The sequence below is a fragment of the Arctopsyche grandis genome, chromosome 11, assembly GCF_051622035.1.
Source record: "Arctopsyche grandis isolate Sample6627 chromosome 11, ASM5162203v2, whole genome shotgun sequence".
Classification (NCBI taxonomy): domain Eukaryota; kingdom Metazoa; phylum Arthropoda; class Insecta; order Trichoptera; family Hydropsychidae; genus Arctopsyche; species Arctopsyche grandis.
The window spans coordinates 2,448,498-2,475,335 of record NC_135365.1 but is presented as its reverse complement, the minus strand read 5'-3'; the positions used below and the strand labels follow the sequence as shown (position 1 = coordinate 2,475,335).

At 34.3% G+C, this 26,838-nt stretch overlaps 1 protein-coding gene across 7 annotated transcripts in view; it reads right to left on the bottom strand.

Annotated features, from left to right (window-relative positions):
- The window catches only part of LOC143919169 (GTP-binding protein Di-Ras2), a 238,437-nt gene that overhangs the window by 1,480 nt on the left and 210,119 nt on the right, over positions 1 to 26,838 (bottom strand). For all 7 annotated transcript variants that reach the window (XM_077441367.1, XM_077441369.1, XM_077441372.1 and 4 more), the window contains 2 exons: positions 1,776 to 2,088; positions 1,532 to 1,699 (listed from right to left, as the gene is read on the bottom strand). In XM_077441367.1, coding sequence (XP_077297493.1) covers positions 1,532 to 1,699; positions 1,776 to 1,961 — 354 coding nt within the window. In that variant the 5' untranslated portion in view covers positions 1,962 to 2,088. The remainder of the gene's footprint in view (positions 1 to 1,531; positions 1,700 to 1,775; positions 2,089 to 26,838) is intronic.

Below are 26,838 nucleotides of genomic sequence, written 5' to 3'. Positions count from 1 at the left end.
ATTCCAAATTTGGCTGGCATACTCAAGATGGGACTCTAACTTGCGCACAGTATAAAATTTTGATGGTTTTAATTGATCTAAATTCCTTAGAGCATCGGATAATAAAACCTAGTGCTTTATGTAGATGCTTTCGCAGTGATTTGATCAATATGCATATTAAAAAGCATTCTAGTATCGTGTATAACACCTAAATCTTTAAAAGAACCAACACGTGGAATAATTAGATTGTTTAGATAGTAGACAGAATTAAGAACGCCTTTTTTACGCGAGAAAGTCATTATGGCACACTTGGAAACATTAAGATCTAATTTATTACATAGGCAATAGTCAGAAAGTCTGTCTAGATCTTCTTGTAAAAATGAGATATCCGTAATCGACTCAATAGTTTTGAGAATTTTCATATCATCGGCAAATACGAGGTAAACGGAATTCTTGAAGCAATCACCAATATCATTTATAAAGAATACAAAAAGTAAGTAAAGGACCAAGAAGTGAGCCTTGAGGTACGCCCGAGGGGACTTGTCGCCAGCTGGATTGAAATCCATATACATGCATATGTATAATATAAATGTTTGTTTTAATAAAAAAAAGATTTTATTTATTTTATCAAATGTACAATGTATGTAAGATTCAAATCCATATGGTATTGTATATTTTATTCATATTTTTAATTTATTTTAAAAATCAATACAACAGAGATTTGACAGGTAGTTCTAAAGCGTCAATGTGGTTTTAATACAAATATAAGTATACATAACACAACAATAACAAAAAAAATAAAAAAAAATAAAAATCAAGTAAGTAATATGTATAGTGAAAAACAAATAAATAATAAAGATAATTACATATATCGTGCTATGTATTATAGGATGTGCTCGACCAACTAACATAACTGGCATTGAAGAGATTCAAGCAATGTGCCAGTAAGTTGAGGAGTCGAACAGCTCTCGAGAGGGGGGAGTTCATGAGCACGTTTGTTTTAGCCCTAATTGGCAACAAAATATGCTTTCGCAAAACTTTAAAAAAAATTAAGCTTCTCCAGGATGGCGGGATTGTGAATCTCTCCTTTTAATAATTTTACGAAATGTTTCTCAAGAAATAAATCTCTTCTCTTTGCCAAGGAGTTGAACCCCAACGATACCAAGACATAGGCAGATATGGATAAAATCCAAATGTCTTCAGATATAAAAATCTGAGGAATTTCCTTTGGACCCGTTTCAACATCAGAGAGTTTGAGTTGAGAACTTGAGCACACTGCGAACTAATGAACAATAAAAGAAACGAATGATTTGATTAATCGAATTGGGATCAATAAGAAAACAATACTTTGAATTGAGAGATCTCAATTGAGCTTTCAGAATCTTTGCTGAGAGAGTACCCGGAAGGAATTGGAAAACAAATATGATCCCAATCTATGTAAGATTGAGTTTCAAATGGGAATAAAAAGAGATCTATCCGAAGGAATTTAAGAAAAATATTGGAAGTCTGATTTTATTTTTTTATTGGCAGTAAAGTAAATTGTATTAATTACCTTAAAATCAGGACGTTGTTCTCTTATTTCTTCAAAGCACTGCTTAATGGCAGCAAAAGATGGACTAGAAGTCGTAGCATATACTAATAGAAAAGCATGAGCCGTAGCAATGCTCAATCTTCTCATCGCTGGAAATTGCATGTCACCAGCCGTGTCTAATATATCAACCTGTTGGATATAATTTAGAGCGTCAGTTCTGATATATCGACGACATTAAGTATGCACAATCATTAATAAAACTCACCTTCAGTGTCATGTGTCCCAAGTCATATTCTCTGCTGTACAAGTCCTCGACAGTGCTGCGGTACTTGTCCGAGTATGTGTTGTTCAAGAATCTTCTCACGATGCAAGATTTGCCAACTCCAGCACCACCCAAGACCACCAGACGGATGCGTTCATTCTCACCCATGGTTGTGTTGTTGTTATTCATTTAAAACGATACCGACAATTACTTTGCTCCGTACAGTTTGACGTATAACTTTACTCAGTACGTACGTTTTTGTACATCACAGTCGATCCTTTCATTCTATTAATTCACTGTGACTATGTCGAAAGATCTGAAAAATTAAAATAGAGTGATGTGAATAATCTATAATGCTTTATATGTTGTAAATAATTAAGTTATACTTCTAAACATCTACTACATCAGGAAGGCCTAACAGGTAACCCCAATGCGCCATCCTGGCCAGAAACATTGTACATTTGATACAAATATTATTAGTATTGTAGCGTATGCTAAAAGGAGCCGCCGTTATAATTGGTTTCGAGCATTATCTCCAGGCTTAAGTGCAAGTCGGCTAACAATGAGATACCCCCGAATGCACTTGGCGGCGGTAACGGCACTCGGTCGCATTCCCGTGGAGTTCTTAGAACTGACAACGCGAAAAGCGTGGGACTGCGTATCCGAGTACGTGACTTAACAATGGGGAAGTAACCGGACGTCGAAGATGCCCTGAGCGACCTGTCCTTTATAAGAAGGTACTTAGACCATATGAAAACATTCTGGACGGAGCACTGCCAGTGCGTGTATCTCCTTAATCACCAATAAATGCTGTGAAACGACTTTGGCCTTTTACTTGGATCCTTCACCCACCCCTACGCAACAATATTTAAATTGGCGAAAATTAAGATGCTGAATAATTTGAGTTTTGCAAGAGAGATTGGAAAGAAGATGCCTAATTACAGGAACCGTTTCCCACGAAAATGGGAAAAATTGACAAGCTCTGATAGGAAACGATCGACCTGGAGTCACAAATCCAAGGTCTGGCTAGTAGAAACCGGTGGGATATGAACCCGTGACCACTCTGTTCAAAGCATTGTATGCTAACTACTAGTCTATTATTCTGGTTGATTTACACGGTTCGGTGATTACTAGTCAAATGTGAACTGGTCACAGGACAACCGGTCGCTCTAGATCGGTCACACGTGATCACCCGTCACACTAAAACTGGTCACACCCTAAAATCGGTCAACCAGTTTTAGGGTGTGACCAGTTTTAGTGTGACGAGTGATCACGTGTGACCGATCTAGAGCGACCGGTTGTCCTGTGTCTGGTTCACATATGACTAGTAGTCCGTTTACCGATTTAAACACACATTTTTCAAACAACCTTGGATCTTTTTAGCATATGTAGCATATAAAGCTAGAATTTTCAGCCGTTTAAGTCTATGCTTTATATGTAGGCAAAGGGGACTTATTATTTCTTGTCATTCGTCAACTTATGCTAGTGTATCTATAATATATTTTACATACATATATACATATATAAACGAAGGTGATGTCCCATTTGTTCGGTGAGGTCGAACAAAGCCTCATAGACGTTTCCCTTAAAATAATACCGAACGCTAGCTATGTAACATGTTTTCACCACTTCCACGGGTATGATTATTCAAATTAAATGTAAATTATGTATACTGTCCGTTGGGTTTCTGAAATTTTCCGGCAACGTTTTCTTAAGCAACGTTAAACGGCTCAAGTTGAGACGTTCAGGTGTCGGAGCTGATTAAACGCCCAGTTTGACATTTTGCTATTTATTAAAATTTTGACCTTTCATTTCATACAATATCAAGTAATTTATATCGTAAATCAAACTCGCTAAGGTCGTACGTTCGAAATTAATTTTAATAACGTATAAATGGAAATTTGAAAAAATTTTGCTTCGATATCGAAGAAAATTTAAGGATTTTCCATTACCAGAATTAAATATTATGAACGTTGAAGTTCAGGATCAATCTTCAATTAAAAGTTTTCTATCGCCATAGCATTTCATGTATTTTTCTGTCTAAATATATTTCCACGAAAAGTAAGACCGTATAATAGTACTCATTTATTTTCTTTTAATTTCAAACTCCAATCAGGCCCATTTTTTTTGTTTTATGGGATCAACTTTGTTCATTTTCTTGTAGCTCAACATAATTGACTTTTCAATCTGAGTGGACTTGTTTACTAGTTCCTCTTTTATCTCTGTATTTAATTACCGATTCTAATTTAGCAGAAAAAGAAACGAACAACCATTTTGATACTACAATATTTTTATTGTAGTATTTAAAATACCTCACCGATAAAAATAGTCAATTTTCTTGATGATTTTGAATATTTCTATATTTACATACATAGTTGTGAGATTTGGACGATTATAAAATTGAAATGACTGTCTTGTCAGAATTTTCCAATTTTATTTAACTTTATTATCAAGATTGTTCTATACATTCTGTATATTTATTTATTTATATAACATTACCTTCCCATTATTATTGCAATGCAATTAGTTTGCATCCAAATGTAAACTTACATATGTATAGGTATATACATATGTATGTATGTACTAAAATTGTATACATTTAATATAAATATGTATTATAATCAAGATCGTCGAGAGATTGCTTTAATTTCCTCAAAATTAAAATAGAACCAGAACGTTTCTACCGGCCAAAAAAATGACAACAAGAAAAATATAATTAAAACACAACTCAAGGTAAATAACCTACATATGAGTGAAGTAAAAATATATAATAGAGATAGAGAGAGCATATAATGCAAATTTTATAAAATATATGTAGAGTGAAAAAATAAACAAATTATAGGCGTTTAAACAATTAAAATCTGACATAGCGAGAGGGTGGTGAAATGGGAAAAAACGATCGGAAGAGAGTGGATAAATACGGTAACTTACTGATAAACGTCACCGAGAACGATAATGGAGTATTTTCAAACGTGTCTATTACGATTATTTTTCACCATCGTAATGGCGGATTTGATTTACGCATATATTGATGACCAAACCGAGCAAAACGGCAAAGTTTGAAAACGATTAGATAAGAACCCAAATTTTGTCAGAAGAAAAAATCGAAATCGAGCTAATATGAGGTTAGTAATAAAAATACTATCTACCTATAGGTAAGTAAAGTCAAATATTCACTAGCGAATTCAGAAAATTGTCAAGAGGGGGGGGGGAGGGCAGGTGAGCATACAAATTGAAAATATAATACATAAAAAATATGTAGAGGGGGGGATGGCATCCATTGTACCCCCCTTGGATCTGCCTATGCAAATATCTTTAAAAACCTTGCAAATTTCTACGTAAAATAGACGAGACGAACGAATCGATTTTTTTTAAAGAAAAAATTGACTTCGATCATTAACGTTAAATACGTCCATGGCTTTCCGCTACATTTCTTCTAATCTTTACGTGATATTTAGGGAGATGCACTCTGACCGATCTCTTTACTGCACACCCGGTCGACCCCCGAATTTTTCGATGCCTTAATTCCCTCACAGTGAAAGACGACATTCTTTATATATAAGACTAAATATTTAAATATGTAAATGGATAGGCTAAATAAAATAAATATCCATATACATATTTATATAATATACTTATTTCGTCACACTGCTTGAACAGACATTACTCTGGTATTGCGCATGCGCAGTCCTAAATACTAGTACGAGCTTTTTGCTCGAAATTTTACCGATTTAAAGTTCACACTTTCAATTAACCCTTTTAAACGAAAACAAAAAATAATGTAGTCAGAACACTACCCCAAAAAACATGCTTCAATAGAAAATACTCAATATAAAATAGTATTAACAGTGGGAAAAAATCCCAAGTGAAAATACGTACTTTTGACTTTTGATTTGAACTGGTCGACTACTTAGAGAAATTTGAAAGCTGAAAAGTACTACAGATGACAGATAAAATACCCAACTATAAATTCCAATATTTATTTTGAACAAAAAATTGACAGATTTTGAGACATCGACCGAACAACACCAAGATATAGAAAAATCGCGCGATTTAAAAACACATGGATATCTCCGAATCTCGAGCCAATCAACATTTTTTATTACCAGATTCGTGTTCATTGGGCATATCTATAAGAAAAGTCATATCTCGTCTCTGAACCAAAAAAAGTCGTCATTTGTCGAACAGTGTTATTCGGATGCGGTGCATCCGCTCTAAAATCGCCAGACAAATTGAACGACAGATTAACGGACGGCTGCAATTCTCATCTTCTCGAATGATAGATTGCACATCAGATGACGGCTAACCTTTTGATGTGCACAGATGCAATTATTAAAATGGTAATTATTAAAATTGAGTTGGATCTTTCAGGCGAGTTTAATAAGGCAAGATTCGATAAGTTCCGAATCTTGCCTTATTAAACTCGCCAGAAAGATCCAACTCAATTTTAATAATTGCATTTGTGCACATCGAAAGGTTACTCGTCATCTGATGTGCAATATATCATTCGAGAAAACGAGAATTACGTTTAAAGCTGCCGTTCTGTTAATCTGGCGATTTTAGAGCGGATGCACCAAACCCTGTTATTCATACAGACGTGTTGCATGGTTTTTTTTATTCTTATTTTTAATCATATACACGAATGCGTGCACCTGGTTATTACGTAGTAATAAAATAATTTTACATCTTCCTTAGGAATTGAAGCAAATAAATGAAAAATTTTGCTACAATCAACGTTACAGCGGTATATATTAAAAATTTATAATGCAAATTTCATATTATACTAGAAACTCAATTTATTCAAACAATATCTCCTTTGTCTGTTTCAACGGGGTGTAACGAATCAAAACGAAGACAGCTAACTTCACCTGATACTTACAGCTGCTTCACATTATGAAAACATCGTAGGGGGTATTTTATCACGAGGGGGGAGGTTGAGGGTGTCAGTTGGCACAGCAGGAAGTTAATCCTTTAGGAGTCCTCCGCTCCTTTGTACTTCGACGAACGAGAACTTTCGCAGGCTTAGCGAGGATTATTCGAAGCGAGTAGATAAAATTCAGCCGGTGCCGATGAATTTCACCAGAAATTTCCTCGATTTTAATTTTTAATTTCTCCAAAGGGGACGCCAATTTGTATGTTTTGAATACAAACCCACCCCCCCCTCCTTTTAACTTTAGAGTTCGGTAAATACTACTTTAGTTTGCCCGAAAGCTGATTTGAGCAAATTGCGTTTGGAGTCTGCGGCGAATTTGACTCTGGATGGTGTCAAACTTTCGTCAAAATATCACAACCCGAAAACCCTCTTCATCATCTAACCGAATTAGTCCAATCAGAATAGGCCTTTCGTTCCGTTTGGACTTTGGGTTTGCTCTTGTGATTAAAAATCGTTTTTGGCGCTTCGGATGGCACGCTAATGACGATGACGTTCATCATTTGCTCAAAGTCAAATCGTATAAACTTGAGCAAAGGGTTTGGTTATGTACGAAAGTTAGGTTAGGTTATATCGGTCGTATAATATGCTATACTAAACATTCAGGATTTAGTTGACAAACACAGAAAAATGCGTGTGTAAATGATTAAGTTGGCACGCTTGGGCCGAGTTAATGTTTAAGTTGGTATTTTATTTTATTTTATTTTATTGTTACAAATCAATATACACTCGCCATTACAGATTTGCTCCAATGCGACGGGTGTACGTTAACGAAATACAGAATACATAAACAATCAGAAATCAGAAATACAGTAATACATACATATACAATCAGAATATATAGCATATAACAATTAATCAGAAATAATAATCATAGAGACATCTATGGATTATTTTTAGATTTTTTTTTTGTATACAATTTTTATACATATAATAAATACGAAATTATAGAGATGTCTATAGAGATATCTATAGATTTCAGATTACTGTGTATAATTATTACAAATTATACACAGGCAGATTTTTGTGACAACAGGATTAGATCTAATACCAATTTTCAGGAACCGTTTCAGCAATGATCAGATAAAATTGGCAAACTCTGATAGAGAAACGATCGATTTGGAGTCACAAAACCCCCAAATCTAACCAGTAGTGGCGAGGACTCGAACCTTTGACCTCAGTGGTGCTAAATATATACGCTACCACTAAGCCAAACTGCTGGCTATGAAATTTTCATCGCTTAAAAGTGAACGTGAGCGAGTGAGATGGAGTGATGCGCTCTTGATTCTTCATCTCGCTCTGTCATTATCCCATGCGTTAGCATTTTTTAACTCAATTTAAAATCATTTACCATTCTAATTACTTCATTTTGATAAAACTAAAAATATTGACATAAATCCTTACACACGTGGTGAAATTAAAAATTAGCGAAATTATCTAATAATATTTTATTGACTTTTAAAATTCGATTGATAATTAATTATGAATATTTCAAAGACATAAAAAATGACAATTAATAGCAAAAACATCTGACTATTGATTTCAATAATCAATTTTGTCCCAGCAATACTAGATTTTTAATTAAAAACTGCAAAAGTCAAAGATCTGTAAAAATTGCCCATTTTTTTTTAAACCCTCATATTTCTCAAACAAGAGCAAGCCCACAAAAATTAATTGTAATTTTCGAATTTAGTAGGTCAAAATTTAGTAGGTAAATAGCTGATTGATTAATCTCCATAATTTTGTTGTTCAGTGTTATCTTAAAATGTGAAAAATAGTCTATTATACATACAGACATACAAATCTTGTTTATCTTTTCAATACAATGGATTTTTATTTATTTCAATATTACGATGCGTTTTACGAAAGTTCTATAATTTTCTCTAGTATCGAAACAATAAACTTAAGAACAATATAAGTGGCGAGGACTTGAACCTTTGACCTCAGTGGTGCTAAATATATACGCTACCACTAAGCCAAACTGCTGACCGAACGACATTAGCCACTTAATCGCCAGGCGTTTGTAGAAACTGATTCGATTATTTTATTATATGTGTTTAGTGCCAACCCTTGACACTACCTCTTGAATATATCATGTACTATATTCATTAGTATAACAGGATATTTATAGATGTCATTGTGAAGAAACCAAAATTGATTTCAAGTCATATACTTAAATATGAAGGAGCGCGCACCGGTGCACTTATGGCGGTTAAGTGGTTAAACGAGTCTCATTGGCTTGTACTTTGGATGGCACGCTAATGACGATAATGACGATAGGCAGCAGGTGGGTTTAATGGTAGCGTATATATTTAGCACCATGCGATCACTGGTTCGAACCGCCAAAACTGCTGGTTAGATTTGGGGGTTTTGTGACTCCAAATCGATCGTTTCTCTATCAGAGTTTGCCAATTTTATCTGATCATTGTTGAAACGGTTCCTCAAATTGGCATATATGTAAATCCTTTCCTGTTGTCACAAAAAAATCTTATGTATTATTTGTAAAAATTATGCATAATAATCTAAATATATAGATGTCTCCATAATCTTATAATCTGTATTCATTATGTGTATAAATTGTAATAATTGTGCACAAAAAATCTAAAATCCATAGATGTCTCTATGATTATTTCTGTACTTAATTAAGAGGGCTGTACACCCGAAACCTTAATTTTGTTACCGTTCCTTTCTTCGATATTTATATTGAGTGAATGCGACAATATATATCAATATATATATATTGAGTGAATGCGACAGTTGCGCTTCAACCAGATAAAACGTATTTTAAATTGACAAAATCGAGGTTTCGTATTCTCCTATTTTCTCCTCCAAAACTGGACCAATTTAAAAAAAAATTCATCATCGGTATGAGAAAGATACTTTCTGTGCATCTATCGGCGTATTTTTTTAAAAATCGACCGTTAAATAAGCACGCTGGACTCGTTTCGTGGGTGTAAAAAAGAGGCGATTTTATAGATGTTTGGCAGCTCCTAGCTCATATAAAAAATAATTAATCAAAAAAATAAAACGATAGATGCACCCCAATGGTGAATATCCATAGCATATTAAAAAATAATTTCTCTAGTGCCATAATTGAGGAAGGGAGAAGTATAGTACGTTTGTATGGACAAGGCGCTGCTGTCCAGCCCTCTTAATTGTTAAAATCAATTCAATGGTCCTTGCGGACGTATATGTATGTAAAAAAAAAAATGCTGCATTACGCCGCGACCAAACGACATTAAACGAGTCTCATTGACTTGCACTACGTGTCCCTTCACGAATTAAATCCTACATTTAATCCAAAAATCGATATACTATCTGCATTAAAGCAGTATTAAAAATGTATTTACTATCTACATTATAACAGGTAGCGCAGGCTGATTTTGCATAGAAACGTTTTAACAATTAAGCCAGATAAAATGGAGAATTTGGATTTGAAAATCATTTTATATTTATTCGTTTGATGTTTACATATTTTAGATAAATATATAAAATTTTCCGAAAAATCTAAATTTTTTATCACCTAAAGTTGAATTGTAATTTGTGGCACAACGTACGTGCGAATATGTTTTCATACCCAACTGTAAACTTCCGCATTGACGGTAACAAAAGAAGAAGCCCTACAGTCTCGGATGTTAACGAGGTTGGAATGAGGAGCACATATATATGTACATACAATAAATATATAAAAAATATATTTTTTCCTCTTTTACATATTTTTTTGGTATCTAAAAATACACATTCACACAATAACTGTATAAGTAAGCCACTAACATGATGTCACATAAATAATTAAAATTTGTAATATGCACGTTTAAAGAATTGGTACATTCTATACGGATACATTCATATGTTCCGTAATTTGTACGAGGCGTAGACTTAACAGCAGTAGTTAATATAATCTATTAATACTAAACAGCAGTACATGTCACCGTAACGTATTAAACAAAACCGGTTTTCTTTTAAAACAGTGGAAATATTAATACATGACGTGACGTCATAGTAGTGAGTGCACGCGTACTAATGAAAGTGAGCATGCGCATATGAATATTTTAGAAAACGACACCGTATTTGTGGCGTTCTGTAATGTATATGTAAACCGATTTTCCTTTGCACTCGGCCAAAACTTGTCTTACGTGCGCTACTGTATATTATTTTATTTTATTTTTTACATAAACCAGGAAGGCCTAACAGGTAAACCCAATGCACCTTCCCAGACGATTAATTATAAACATTGCAGCATTTTTTATTACATAAATCTGTGCATTTTGAGAAGCTGAAGAACACGAAATTAAAAATTAATTATTCCAGAGAGACATCTATGTATTAAGACTTGTACATAAATTTTTACATGTACATAAATCAAATTCAGATATTTGTGACAAAGCGGGCAGGATGGCTTTTGCCAATTTGATGGAGGAACCGTTTCAACATTAAAATCAGATAAATTGGCAAACTCTGATAGGAAACGATCGACTTGGAGTCACAAATATCCAAGTCTGACCAGCAGTATTAAAGATTAGCGTTTCAACAATGAAATCACATAAATTGGCAAACTCTGATAGGAAACGATCGACCTGGAGTCACAAATATCCAAGTCTGACCAGCAGTATTAAAGATTAGTGCGGGATCGAACCCGATAACCTCTCGGTGCTAAACATAAACGTAATCACCGAGACATACTGCTGGCTATGAATAGAAACTGTATGAATAGAAACTGTCGTTTATGTTAGCGGCTATGCCCTGCTGTTGTCTTATAGTGTCGGATGGTATGAATAGATCTTAAAATGTAACGTTTCAACAGAGTTATTATTAGTATATAACACAACTTCTACTAGTTTATATAGAATTATTATTACTAGTTTATAACACGGCTTCGGATGCACTTAGACGCAAATCCACTTCTACAACTATTGTTTGAACATACATACATACAATGAAAGGTATTCACGATGGTTCTGATCAAAGCCAGGTGGGAACAGATTTTCACGCTTTCAGCCAAAGGTCAGACGAGCTTGTCTGCTGAAATGAATTGTTATTTCGGTTTGTGTAACTCGATAGAGTTAACGAAGCTGCAGATTGTTTAGACGAAAACCCTTTGCCAACTTATATAACGAGCTACGGGTAACTTCATACACACAAGTTCTATATACATGTAAAAACTAAATGCATATACACTACATATACATATATTATATATAAATACTGTGAAGTTTTCCCAGTCGATATTGCAGGACAAAGTTAACAGCGTGTTATCGAGTTTGAGAAGATGCACCTAAAAGCTGTTCGTGATAATAATTGAACTTCCGGTCGGAAAATTAGCACCACTTCCTACATTGATCAAATTGAATTGTAGTATGTGAGATAAATGCGGTTAACTCCAAAAGCGATTCTCAAGCTGTGTTCCGAGTAAACTTTCAATTGGCTGTGGTGTCGAGGGTAATTGGATTATTAGCCACTTTGTAGTGGTCACAAAGACAATTTTTGCCATTAAAATCGCGAATACGCAATATTTGGTACTCAGTTCTCGTTAGTATGATGGACTAGTTATAGAGATTTTAATGCTTTTGTGACCAGTTATCACTGAACCGGTGTCGACAAGGTGATCAAATTATTATATATTGTATTTATTTACTTCAGTTTAAGTTTGGACCATTGTGGCATTACAGAAGTCCCTAAAGCGCCACAATGGTCAATGGTCCCTTATGCGCCACAGGCAAAAAATACATTTATCATGAAAATCATGAAAAAACTATAGCATTAATAATAATAACAGATAAAGTAAAAATATAAAATAATAAAAAAACAAAGTAGGGAATGTCTTGCATTTATAGCCAGAACCAATATATGTACATATAAAAACCAGCCACAAATACAAAGCATCGCTACGAGGCCAGAATGGAAAAGAGAAAAGATCGAAATTCCACTCATACATCACATTCAATTATGAAAATAATAATGAGTGCAGGCTACCAGACAAATAGATTAAAATAATCTCACTGAGGTGGAAAATATCACTGTATAAAAATATCAATATTGAATAAATATTATAATTTACGAGGAACGCAGAAAGTCGACTGTCAAATATCAACGATTCACGAATAAAAATCAAAGAATAAACTGTCATCGGTATAAATGATTACTTGGAACGAATTAATTGAAAATAACATCGGAACCTTGTGTCAAATTAAAGCGATGACAGCTAGCTATCTAAACGCGGCTTTATACCGCCCTTTACAACTCACAGGCTAAAAACTTAATCAGTATTAAAAGTTACTATTTTCACTCTCATTTTTTAACGATAATCGGGCACATATTATATGACATATGGATTGAAAATTTCCACTTTTCTCTACAGTTATTATGTTATATTATGTTATATTAGTTATATTATGTTAATAATACACGTATTTGTAACTTTTTAAGCAAAGGCATTGATTCATCGATCAACAATAATATGCAAGCGAACAGTCAAAAACATGACATATCGCTACCGCCTTTAAATCATACTTTGGAACGTAGAAATGTATAAATGTATTTTTTTACGATGTACCCCTTTTCTAAATCAAACAAAATCTATTAAAATAAATTTCTTGTAGTTCATTCTAGGAATAGAAAATATATAGGGTGTATAGCTTTGAAAACCACATAGTTATTACGAAAAATGTAAAAATTGGGGTACTTGCATACCCCATTTCGGTGAGGGAGGTTTAAGCTGAAGCGTACCTCAATAATTTTATATATACATATTGTTGTGTAGGGGTGGGTCCAAATTAAATGCCAAAGTCGCGTCACAGCATTTATTGGTGATTAAGGATATACACGCACTGCCAATTCTCCGTCCAGAGTTCCTTGATATCGCCTAAGTACCCATTTATAAAGTACAGGTGGCTCTCTGCATCTTCGACGTCCGGTTACTTCCCTATTGTTTAGGCATGTACCCGGATATGCATTCCCACGGCACTTAGTACCACGCTATTGCTGTCAGTTCTGAGAAGGGACCGGGTGCCGTTACTAAGCAAATTCGGTGGTCATTGTTTACCCTACTTGCACTTAGCCTGGAGATAATCCTCGAAAACCAATTATAACGGTGGCTTTTTTTTAGCATATGCTACAATATTGTATGCAGATGGTTTTCTGTGATCGGAGAGCTAGGCGAGTAGTGGTAGAAGTAGTTTATTGTTGTTCTGTCAACGAGTCAGCTCCATACGAGCGCACGAAACCAATCTGTCCAATATTTATACTCTCAGCACAGATAGATCATTGGTCAATGGGTCGCGAGATCTTATTGGTCGTTGCGAATTAGCGAATCTCGCTGATTCGCCGAGGCCTTTTTGGCGCGATCACGCGATCAGGTTATAAGTGCTCGTAAACCAGTGGTTGACGAGCATCAATCACCTAATTTCTACGCTACAATCTGTATTATATATTATACGTCATCATTTAATTAATGCAATTCAGTTTCATTTCATACATACATATGTATAGGCGGAAATAACCAATTGAAATTTTCGGTATTTACTTATTACTGTTATTTGTTATTAAATTAAGCGGCTTGTTTACGATGAAAAATTTATTATGATTGTATACTACACAATAGTATCTAATAAATTGACTGACGAGTGGAGTTGTACAGATTTATAAAATACGTCAAAAAAACAAGCAGAAGTCTACTATATACCTAATAATGAATTGAATACGAGACAACAACCCCTAATGACGTTCATCTAATTTCGACGAATTAGTCACTAATGACGACAAACGACATGACAACATGTAAAAGGATATTTTGTCAGATTTTCCGTACCGTACAGATTACTAGGTATTTTATTTATACACAAATAAATTCGACGAATTATTATTTTCGTTAAAAACTCTCGTATATGTTATTGCGATAGTCATTTCATATACTGGAATACGGTATGATTTTATGGTTTTTGGTTTTTAATCCAATTAGTGGCGACCTCTAAAAGTTCAGCTTCCGACAACGCATTTTATTTGCACACATATGGTACATACATATATATGTAGGTATATGTAAATATGTGTTATATGTAATACATACATACATTTATATATTTTGAAATGCCCGGTACTGTTCAGACAACAGCTATTTAGAGTATTTCCAGAACTAAAACAAACAAAATAAACAAAAGGAGTGGCAATATTTTTATGAAAAAATTAAACCAATAATATAATATCACTTGTTTTTTAATCAATTATCCTAATTTGAACTGTTTTTGGGGTCAAAATCGCTTGGACAAAACCGCGCAGCCACAAAATCTCGCACCACATATACATACGTATGTACCCTATAAACAAATATAAACAAGAAAATAAATAAAAACAAGTAGTATAAATGTTAATGACATATTTGGCCAAAAATCAATATATATCCCTACAAGAAGCTACACGCCAAATTTGAAATTTATATATACATATGAGAGTTAAAACTATAAATAATTATATATTAGAGATAACGAGAGCCAATAGAGCAAATTTCATAAAATATACATTGAATTATAGGCGTTTAAACAATTAAAATCTGATAATGCCGTGTCATGGCGAACAGTTTACGCCTTGTTAAACAACGCTTGTTAAACGTCAGGAAGATTTACTTTCTCCGTTTTAAAAACGCGTTGTATACGATATTTTATCTCCAACGTAATGGCAGACGATACATTAACGTGTATTGATGACCACAATGAGCAATATGGCAAAGTATGAAAACGATCGGATAAGAGATAAAAATGACCACTGACACGAAAGCCATGTGAAACGTAAAGGAGGTATGTAAAAACATGTCTATTATATAAGAAAAATCCGATAGAACACACTTTATTGAAACTTGAATAGCAAGAATAGACATAATTAATGTCATAAAAAAAACTACGTACAAAGATAAAGTAATAATATCGAAGGATCAAGACAAATTCAAAAGTACACTTTCAAAACGATTCTTATTTTATCATTACTGTGTTTTATCGGATTTTTCTTATATGTACATATATTAAGCCAGCAGTATGTTAGCGTGTATGTTTAGCACCAGTGATCAGTGGGTTCAATCCGCCATACTGCTGGTTAGATTTGGGGGTATTTATGACTCCAAATCAATCGTTTCTAATCAGAGTTTGCCAATTTTATCTGATTATTGTTGAAACGGTTCCTCAAAATTGGCAAAAAACCATCTTTTTTGCTGTCACAAATCTTCTATATTTATTGTGTGTATAATTTGTAAAAATTATGTACAAAATCTAAATCCATATACAGTGATAGTAAAATGCTACATTGTTTGTAATTAACTGTCCAGGAAAGCGCATTGGGGTCTTCTAGTCAAGCCTTCCTGGTATATACATATCTATGTAAAAATAAAAATAATTAAACCTGCTTTTAATATTTGTATTACTTGTTTTTGTATTTATTTTCTTGCTTATATTGGTTTATATATGGGTTGCGGCTTTTTTGTCGCCGCGCTACTTTGGTTTGTGTGTTTTTGTTTCTGCGCGGTTTCGTCCAAGTGATTTTGTCCCGCGCGGTTTTGTCGGGACACCGATTCTGGCATACTTACATATGTATTTATTATATGTATTTACACAAAATCCGCCCAGTCTACCCATTATGTATGAATATTTATGAGTATGAATATTTATGTACTTGTATTATATTATATTAAAATACATAATTATCGAATCGTCATTGTAGTACAAATTTACATGTGTTTAATAATGAAACGGGATTCTTGAAGCTGGCCAATGAAGATTTGCACAACCTTACGATGTGTTATTTAGTTACCAGTGAACTTTAGAAATTGTTGGTCTAACATTTGGCAAGATAGCACTGAAACGTATGACCACGTAGATGATACGAACTAATTTAGAGGTCAAACTATTCGCAAAATTTACAATAGCTATAGTCAGTTTTAAGCGTTAACTGTTAGCAAACATACCCCATGAACAATTTCAACTTGTTAAATTAAGGCAGTTGGCCCATAACTGCGTTAAGTGAAAACTTTAACATTAGAACAAATTGATATTTATTTCACTTTTGTACTTTTCAACTGTAGAATTGTATATATGTATAGTATATGCGTGTAAATATATAGTATATGAAATGTGAATTATGTTCTTCCATAGAAAAGTGTACTCGAAAGGAGTGGGTGAGAGGCAAGGGGGTAAACTGAACGTATATCATTGTTTAAAAAGGGTTTTCGTGCCGATGCAATATTCGAAAATAAAAGAGAGGGAGAAAAACATAATTTTGGAAAGATCTGAAGTTCCATTATGCACTTAAAGCTTTTAACGGATGCTGGGGAAATGTGTAAACATCACCGGAAGAGCGAGAAAAATGTTCGCTTGGAAAATTGCCCCCGAGCGAACAGAACTACACAGTTATTGTAAAAGTAAAGGCTTGTTTAATGATGAAATATTATTCGTACTCGCCTGGAAAATTCGCTGGAAAACCGTGCTTGATTTTAATATATCTTAAATACGCACGAGAAAGTCTGCGTATGGTATGAGTGTGTGTGAAAATTTCCGACAAATCAAATATAATATGTATGTTCGTGGAATTTATTATTAAAGAACGTAAGAAAAAAAAACAATTTTGAGAAAATTTCGACGGTAGTAAATTCATAAATGTCATCTAATATATAATTTCGAAAGAGACTTTGTATATATGTATGTTTGTAACCTTCGTTCGTTGGTTCGTCGACACATTTGGTTTTTTTTTTTAGATTAATAGGCGCCGATTCGATTTTTTTTCGATTCAAAGGATTCGAAGTCCCCGGGGGTGAAGGCTCCGCTGGATTCTGGTAAAAATATAATTTAGTATATGTTTGTTTGTTCGTGACAGTGAATTTAATAAAAAAAACATATTAGTATTCAAATAAATTCAATAAAATGTTTACTATTAGATTAGTCACGTTTAAGCGGTTTATATTACAAATACCGAGCGAAGCTGGGTAAAACCACTAGTACAATCATATAATACATACGCATTAGAGGTACTATTTTTTGAAAAATGGATTCCTATTATATAAATACATAGCTTCGACAAAATGATCAGGGCTATTTTTTGTTGGAGCTATTTCGTCGGAGCTATGAAGTCAGAGTTACGTAGTTGGAGCTATTTGGTCGGAGCTATTTTATCAAAACCATTTTATTGGAACTGTTGTGTTGGAGCTATTTTGACAAAGTCATTTTTGTCTCGGCTATTTTGTCGGAGCTATTTCGTTGGGGCTATTTTGTCGGAGCTATTTTGTTGGAGCTATTTTGTTGGAGCTATTTTGTCAGAACCACTTTGTCAGAGCCATTTGCTGTAGTTATTTTGTTAAAACTTTTTTGTCGCAGCTATTTCGATACAGCCATTTTGTCGGATGTATTTTCTAAGAGCTATTTGGTCGGAGCTATTTCGTCAAACTATTTTTTCGGAGCTATTTCAGAATTATTTCATCGGGAAAAAAAGCTTATATATTGTGTATTTTCATCACGATTGATTTGATTCGAACATAAAACTATCATTATTTCGGTATTTTAAATGCACATTAAACATAGTTGAGATCGAATACCGATTTTACAAGATGTTGGGTTATGTTATTCATTTTAAATTACAGAAAAGCGTATTTTCATAGAAATAATAATATGGAATTCTTTGTTTAGAAATTAAGTACGATTCATATTTAAAATTTTTGTTTTATAATTCGAAACCGATTATATTATACAAAAAAATAAAGTAAAAAATGTGTAGTAATAAAAATCTGGAAAAATTAATTTATATTTACAACACTCTCAGGGAACACATATTGACCGAGGTAAATATTGCCTTGCTTTGCAAAGAGCACGCACAAACAAATCGGAAGCCATTTTTCCGTTCTGGAATCATATTTAAGATGTGATTAACCGTGTTTATTCACGACTAATCAACGATTCCGGCTTTCGGCATCCGTAATATTTGCACACGATTTCGGACAATTTCCCGAGTAAGCGCAATTACAGTATAATATTATATTATATCGACGACAATTAGGTTATGTACTCGCACGAGCCTTGTCGGATTCAGAAAAGCAAATATGCTCTGCGAATATGCAAATTTGAATATTAAGCCAACGCATATTACACTAATACCCAGTTTCGACCCCACACTTGATACCGTTCGATCCCAAGGATTAGTTGTGAAAATCATGTAAAGTTTATGTTGGCTGACATTTCTGTTTTTCTTTTTAATCCAATATAAGATTTTTGACTAGCTTTTTATTAGTTTCACTGAATGTGTGTAAGTGGTGCAATATTTCTGAGTTGATTTTGAACCACTTCCACTATACTGAGCGCATTGATATTTTATTTATTTAATTAAAGTGAGTAAACGTCTCCAATGTAATGCTAGAAGAATATAATTTTAAACGAAACTATCAAAATTACAACGGAATCGGCTGTTAGATCGACGTGATGATAGCTGGCTATCAGTGTGCCTGCTTGCCACCCCTACTTAGCTTCACAAGTTACATTTCGTTTTATTTTATTTTATTATACATCAATTAATCAAGCACACTCGTCTAACAGATGGCTCCAAAGCGACGAGTGTGCTAAAGAGATTAAGAATGGAAAAAAGTACATGAAAATACAAGCAAAAATACATAAATAGAAGAAAAGAAATAGAGAAAAATAAATAAATATGACATAAAAATCCTTAACTGATCAAACTAACTCAACTGTTCCAATTGGTTGCGACCTCCGTAACCGAGGAAGTGGTGCAGCAAATGACGAGAGATGTGACAAATGTCAATGGCACCATCCAGTGAATTTAAGAAACGGAGGCCACGAGGAATGGGAGAATAGTTTTTTTTTTAATTTAAATTTAATTCTAAGAATACGTTTCTTTTAAATTTTTTTTATTTAATAACTTAATATGCCAACACCCATGCGATGATATTTCATCGGGTACAACACTAGTATATATATATTTGTAAGTCTAAGCTAACAGCAAAACATACATATTTTAATCGGAATACATTTCAGAACTAATTTCCGGATACCTTTTTCCGTTCTAGGATTGAATTCAGAACGCGACATGTCGTCGACGTGCTTCCTAACAAAGACGTCTCATTTTCCGGACGCATCAAAGAAAACGAACCAGGAGATGAAATTGTTACCTGGGCGATTCCGGGCGATCGGAATCCGTATTACCATATCATATGTACATACATATATCAGGGTTTCCCAAACTATGTATCACGGAACATTGGTGTTCCACGAAACCTGCATAGGTGTTCCGTAAAAATTTTGCTATTTTTTTATAGGCTGTAACACATTTAAACAACTTCTACCTCAAATTGAAAAACGTGTGATGGTCAATCTCCACTGATGTTTATGAAGTCAAGAATCTAATTACATACAGGCGGAGAGTTTGAATAGAAATTGGATACGGAAATAAACATTGTGGAAGAATTATTGGAATATAAGGTGAAAGTAATACAATTTTTAATACAAGAGATAAAATTAAATTTTGGATTTCATCATTTGAATCTAATAACACTGTTTGACACGAAAAATGGTTCAGAGACGAGATATGACTTTTCTTATAGTGTATACTAGTACGAGCTTTTGGCTCCCAATTTTACCGATTTAAAATTCAGCACACTTCCAATTAACCCTTTTAAACAAAAACAAAAATAGTGTGGCCAGAAAATTATCCCAATAAACATGTTTCAATAGAAAATACTCAATATAAAATAGTATTAACAGTGGAAAAAAATCCCAAGTGAAAATACGTACTTTTGACTTTTGATTTGAACTGGACGACTACTTAGAGAGATTTGAAAGCTGAAAAGTACTACAAATGAAATATAAAATACCCGAATATATATTCCAATATTCATTTTAAACACGAAATTGACAGATTTTGAGACATAGACCGAATCGCAACACCAAGATATAGAAAAATCGCGCGATTTAAAAAATACACATACCTCCGAATCTCGAGCCAATCAACATTTTTTACTACCAGATTCGTATTCACTGGGCATAGATTTATAAGAAAAGTCATATCTCGTCTCTGAACCAAAAAAAGTCGTCATTTGTCGAACAGTGTAATTTTGATTGTTTTCCTTCCTTAGATGAATGATTTAGATGAAAGGCCAGTAGTTTTAAAGTATATGGATTTTAAAGCCATTAAATTATTTCATTTGTCAGAAGTGGCATAAAAGCTATCCCAAAGTGGCAAAACAAGCTATCTTTGTCTTACTTCCGTTTTCTACATCCTATTTATGCGAAGTGGAAATTTCTTATTATGCTGCAACGGTCAAAGTGCAGGAACAAACTCGTCGTTACCCCACCTATAATAATTGAACTCACCTTTATTGTGTCTAATATCAAGAATATTTGCGATTCAAGGACTAAAACCATTAGTCATTAAGAGCTTTGTTACTATATTTAAAAATATGTATGAAACAGATGATAAATGTTTTAATAATATCTTTTTATTTTATATTTACCCAAATTTGAAAATAAGTGTTCCGTTAAAATTTCTGGGTTTGTAAAGTGTTCCATTGGATAAAAAGTTTGGGAAACCTTGATATATATATATATATATATATATATATATATATATATATATATATATATATATATATATATATATATATATATATATATATATATAATAGCGCTACTCTGTGTGTGTGTCTATGTAAGATAACGCTCGCCGCACTATAATAGTCGTTTCGATTCGTCATACAGCTATAATAATAATAATAACTTTTATTTCAGACGATAGGGAGAATAGTATAATCCCCAACGCCCATATAAATAATAAAAACAATATTATTGAAAAATAGTAAAAAAAAAATACATAAATAAATATATAAATAATAATAATAATAATAAATAACAATAATAATAAATAATAATAAAAATAAGAATAATTAATTAATTAATCAATTTAATGTCTATTTAAGGTCGGTGGAGTAGTTCCAACCATCGAACATGCAGTGAAGAATGCAAATGAAAAGATGCAGCAGCTAGAAGACAATTAGAAGATAAAAATATACGAAGACGTAGAGAGGCCGCTCTCATCTTGAGAATGGCCTCAAAGTGAGGCACATGCCCTTCCACAAATACTTGCGACGCGTTGCAGCCCTTAGGTAGCTTGGAGAGAACACGGTAGCAGTTGTTATATTGTACATTTATTTATCTATGTAAAACACTGCCAAAAAAATGTACTAATATAATAACGAAAGAAAAAATCTTCTATATACATATATGTACTGTCTGCTACCAATGTTTCCTCTAGGAAAATTAGTCTCTGAGCATTTAGCGCCATGTATTGAAAATTTATTTAATTAATTAATTGATTAATTTTATTAGTTAATATTGTTTATATTTTTTATTTTTATTTTTATTTTTACATGTATGTATACCAGGAAGGCCTTACAGGTAAACCCCAATGCGCCTTCCTGGCCAATTACAAATTTACAAATTACAATTCAGTATTTTCTTTATATAAATCACTGAAATACGAGACACTGTAAAACTCGTAAATCAATGAGACATCTATTAATTTGAACATAAACTTATTTATTGTACATTAATTAATAACAAATTATAGGTGACATATCGTATAGGAGGGATTTTTTTTGGCCAATTTTTTTTCCGGGAACCGTTTTAACAATGAAATCAGAGAAAATTGGCAAACTCTGATAGGAAACGATCAACCTGAAGTCACAAATCTAGGTCTAACCAACAGCATACTCTGAAAAATTAATTTCATTCGAGGCTCAGGCCGAGGGATCGAACTCGCCGCCTCTCAACGCTAAGCAGAAGCTTAACAACCGAGCTATGCTGCTGGCTATGTAGTAGGTATATGTAGGTAGGTGGGTAATTTTTAATATTAAACAATTAAATATAAATATTAAATTAAATATATTTAAAAGGTATTTGAGAAATAAATTGGACCGCGTACTGATTGATCACAGCACCAACACATTTCTTTTAATTATTTTTAATTAATTGCTTCATATGCCATAGCCCATGCGATGATATTCCATCGGGCACAACACTAGTTATCATATAAAGAACAACCGAGAAGAGTGTATAATTCAGTGAGGAAGATTTGCTTTTGATGCGGCGCAGCGTCGAGTTCCGGATTTGCGGGTTATTCCGGTTGGACGGTTCCGGAATCCGCGACTCGTGTGCACACAAAGCACACGTGTTAATTTTAAGTTTGGCGCGCAAATTGTCCGGCTCAACGATCGCGACCGGATGAGCGGACCGTGTGACTAGCAGACCGGAAGTAAGCGGACCGGAACGAGCGCACCTGTCGAATCAAACGGACATTGAACGGAAAATAATTGATATACAACACGCGAATTATCATTCCGGATACGTATTAAATTATACTGCGGGATTCAACTGTTGCGCGCCCGTCGAGTAACCGGGTTTATCGGGCGTGTGCGATAAGTTCCGGAACGTTAAATTTGTAGTTCAGGGATAAAAGTCGGCTAAGATATATGACATTTGGAAATTTATCGCCGTATTCTGTGTGTATGTACTTCATTTTATATTACTTTCATCCGGAATGCTCTATCGGTTGGAAATATATTCAAATATACATACATACATACACATATATACATGTAGGATGAAAATAAGTCGATCACCAATATAAAATATGCTGATAAAACGGCACTAGTCGCTGAAAATTTAGCAGACCTGCAAAGATTTTTGAACCATGTACATCAAGAAAGCAATCGAAGAGGTCTGCGCATAAATCTAAAGAAAATTTATGATAGTAGATAGAATGCAAACAGAGACCGGTGATCTAACGTTGGATGGAGAGGTGATAGAAAGAGTAAAAAGATTCAAATACCCGGGTACCTGGCTGAATAAAAAGATGGACCCAGATGAAGATCTGAGAATCCGCATCGAAATGGCTACAACAGCATCTATCAAAATGAAGGCGGCGCTTACAAACAAGCATCTAAATCTTCGTACGCGGTTGAGATTCGCGAATAGCTACATCTGGACAGTATTACTACACGGATGTGAGACGTGCACTCTGAAGACCAAGTTGATCAGCCGCATGGAAGCTTTTGAGATGTGGGTCTACTGGCGTATGCTGAAGATTCCGTGGACCAAAAAGATATCAAACGAAGCTGTCCTCGGCATGATGGGGAGAGGCAGGGAACTTGTTTCTATCATCAAGCGGAGAAAGATGGAGTACCTCTGATACATGATACGGGGTCCAAAATACGAATTTCTCCGTTTGATAACCATGGGAAAAATAGAAGGAAAAAAATGGATTGGCAGGAAAAAGTTATCTTGGCTTCGAAACATGCACATGTGGACCGGTATGAGCGCAGAAGAGCTGTTCCGAGCCGCTGAAGACCGATGCGGATATCTTCAAATAACCGACGAGGTGGTCGCCAACGTCCGGATGCGGACAAGGCATTAACAAGAAGAAGAAGGATGAAAACCGGATGAGAAACGTGGCCGGGGAGGCAATGAGACTCGAATCTGTCAAGGTCATTATTTACAAAAGTATCTTTTCACAGGTATTTCCACTGCAAACTGTCTGTTGGGCAGCCAACCTTAGCATACGCTCAACGCTCAAGCATTCCAACCTGACCATTCACACATATGCATCAAACCATCGGCGTGCACTAGTGGTTGGCATATTATGCTTTAGAGCAGAGTGGTCACGGGGTAGAGTCCCACTGCTGGCCAGACCTTGTTAAATATTGGCATCTCCTTTCCTATTTCTCTTGCTAATTTCAAGCTATTCAGCGTCTCGTGGTTCGCCAATTCGATTATAAAATTCTGCAGAAATTTCTTCATAGATGTCACTGTGTATACACTACCACACACACACACACACACATAATCTTAACGATAATTTTAATCCACAAAAAAGGAGACAAAAGTGACATCAAGAACTACTGACCCATCCGTCTACTTTCAGCGGTTTATAAGCTTGTCACAAAGATTATAACAGAAAGTTTGAAGAATATCCCCGTTGGAAAACCAAACTATAGAACAGGCAGGGTTTAGGGCAAATTCAAGCAAAATGGACCATCGCCAAGTAGTCAGCGAACTAATCGAGCGCGCCAACGAATATCAACGGCCACTGTGCCTAGGTTTCGAAAAAGCCTTTGACACAGTTAGTCATAATGCAGTAGTTAACGCTCTACAAACACAGGGAGTGCCGGAACCCTATGTGGGGCTGTTAGCTGAAATATATTAGAACGCCACAGTTTCAGATAAACTTTTTTAAGGTATTGATAATATATTTAGCATAGAAAAAGGAGATACCATCTCGCCCAAGTTATTCAATGCGGTACTTGAGGGGGTTTTCAGGAGCTTGGAATGGGACACAGCAGGGGTGAAAGTCAACGGTCGCTTCTTATATATATATATGTATATATATATATATATATATATATATATATATATATATATATATATATATATATATACATATCTAATATAAACATACAAACACGTGTCGATACCATTTCAAATTATTTCTGTTTTAGAATTTTGTCTCACATTTGTAAAAATTGAATATAAATATTATATTACCGCATATGTGGCATAACAAAATATGTAAAAAATAAAATGAAATTTTCGTTCGGATTGGCGCGTTTTCCTCTCCCCCCCCTTTACGTACGTATTTTAAGCGAAAACGTACTTCAAAGGGAAAGAAAATAAGCTGCGACACAAATTGCGAAAATATTTTGCATTTCGTTTCGCAAATACGGGCCGCGTCCCACATTTGCGGATTTTTATTTAAAACAAAACACAGAAAAAAATGGTGGTGGGCGTTAAGTAGATACCGAAAAATGCGTGAAACAACAATAACAAGTTGCAAAAGCCTCATGACGACAGGTTGTTATGGGGTTGAGACCTTGATCAAAATTATGTTGTTGACGGGTTGCTTCTAAATTCACAAAGGGATGAAAGCGAATTGAGCCGTTATATGCTATATTATACTTTACTAAATTCAAACTTGTACTAACAATATTTTAGGCACTCATGTGAGTTATTTGATGGGACCATTTGACCCAATTTACTATATGACAATATGTAATCAGGCCTGTCTAGATGCCAAACGTGCGGCCGTTTATACCTATACATAAATCTGAAAGACCATACGTATATATATACATACATATGTACGTCCATATGCTCTGATAGAAGATTCGGGTTTGGGGGGAAAATTTAATTAAGTTAACAAAAAAAAAAAACATATCAGTACTTTATGGCGAATTTTGTCGACGAATTCGTCACCGCTGGGCAGACCAGAATTTGCAGGCTTTACTTGCATCTTTCATTTCATCTTAAAATTTGCCGGCCCCCGATAACTTGTACCTTACCCCCCCCCCTCTTCTCCTCGACCCTGCTTATGTCCGTCTTTATGTCTTTATATTCATTTGTTCTAGCACATTTGGGAAGAAACTGTGTCTTCCCTTCTCCTATCTCTCCCCTATCTTATTTTTACCAAGTGCACGAATGCGTAAATCAGGCCACTAGTATTGTGTATCTACTAAGCGGAAACAATTGAAATCTCTATCGGGAGTCCGATTCAAAGCGATTGGAAGAGATTAGGAAGGTATATCTTGCGAACCTATTTGGTGAAACTAATAAAAACCTTACAAACAATTTTATATGTGAAATGTACACATTTTTTTCTATAAAAAGGGTATCCAAGTACATACGATTCTAGCGAGTTTCACGTTGGAAATTTTATAAAGTTAGCGTTAACAAGGAAAAGAGTTTTCTGGCAACGGGAATGTTACCGTTTTGTATACAAATAAAAGTGAAAACTTTTGGAAAATCGTTAAAAGCAATTTATCACTTGGAATTTTCCTCGAGTGTATCGACGAAGGAAAACGTCTAACGATTATGCACTCACTAATATATAACACACCCACACGAGTCAAAAGTTACTCTTACATAGAAGGCATCTTGTTTTGCACACTTGGCATATTATATATGTATGTACACTGAATATCTTGAAGACCAAGCAATGCTTAGTAAATACCGCTAATGATAGAAGAATTTACTTTCAAATTTTACAAATTGTATATATATCTGATAAATTTTAAAATTTTATATACATATATCACTTACACAGTTAGTTAGT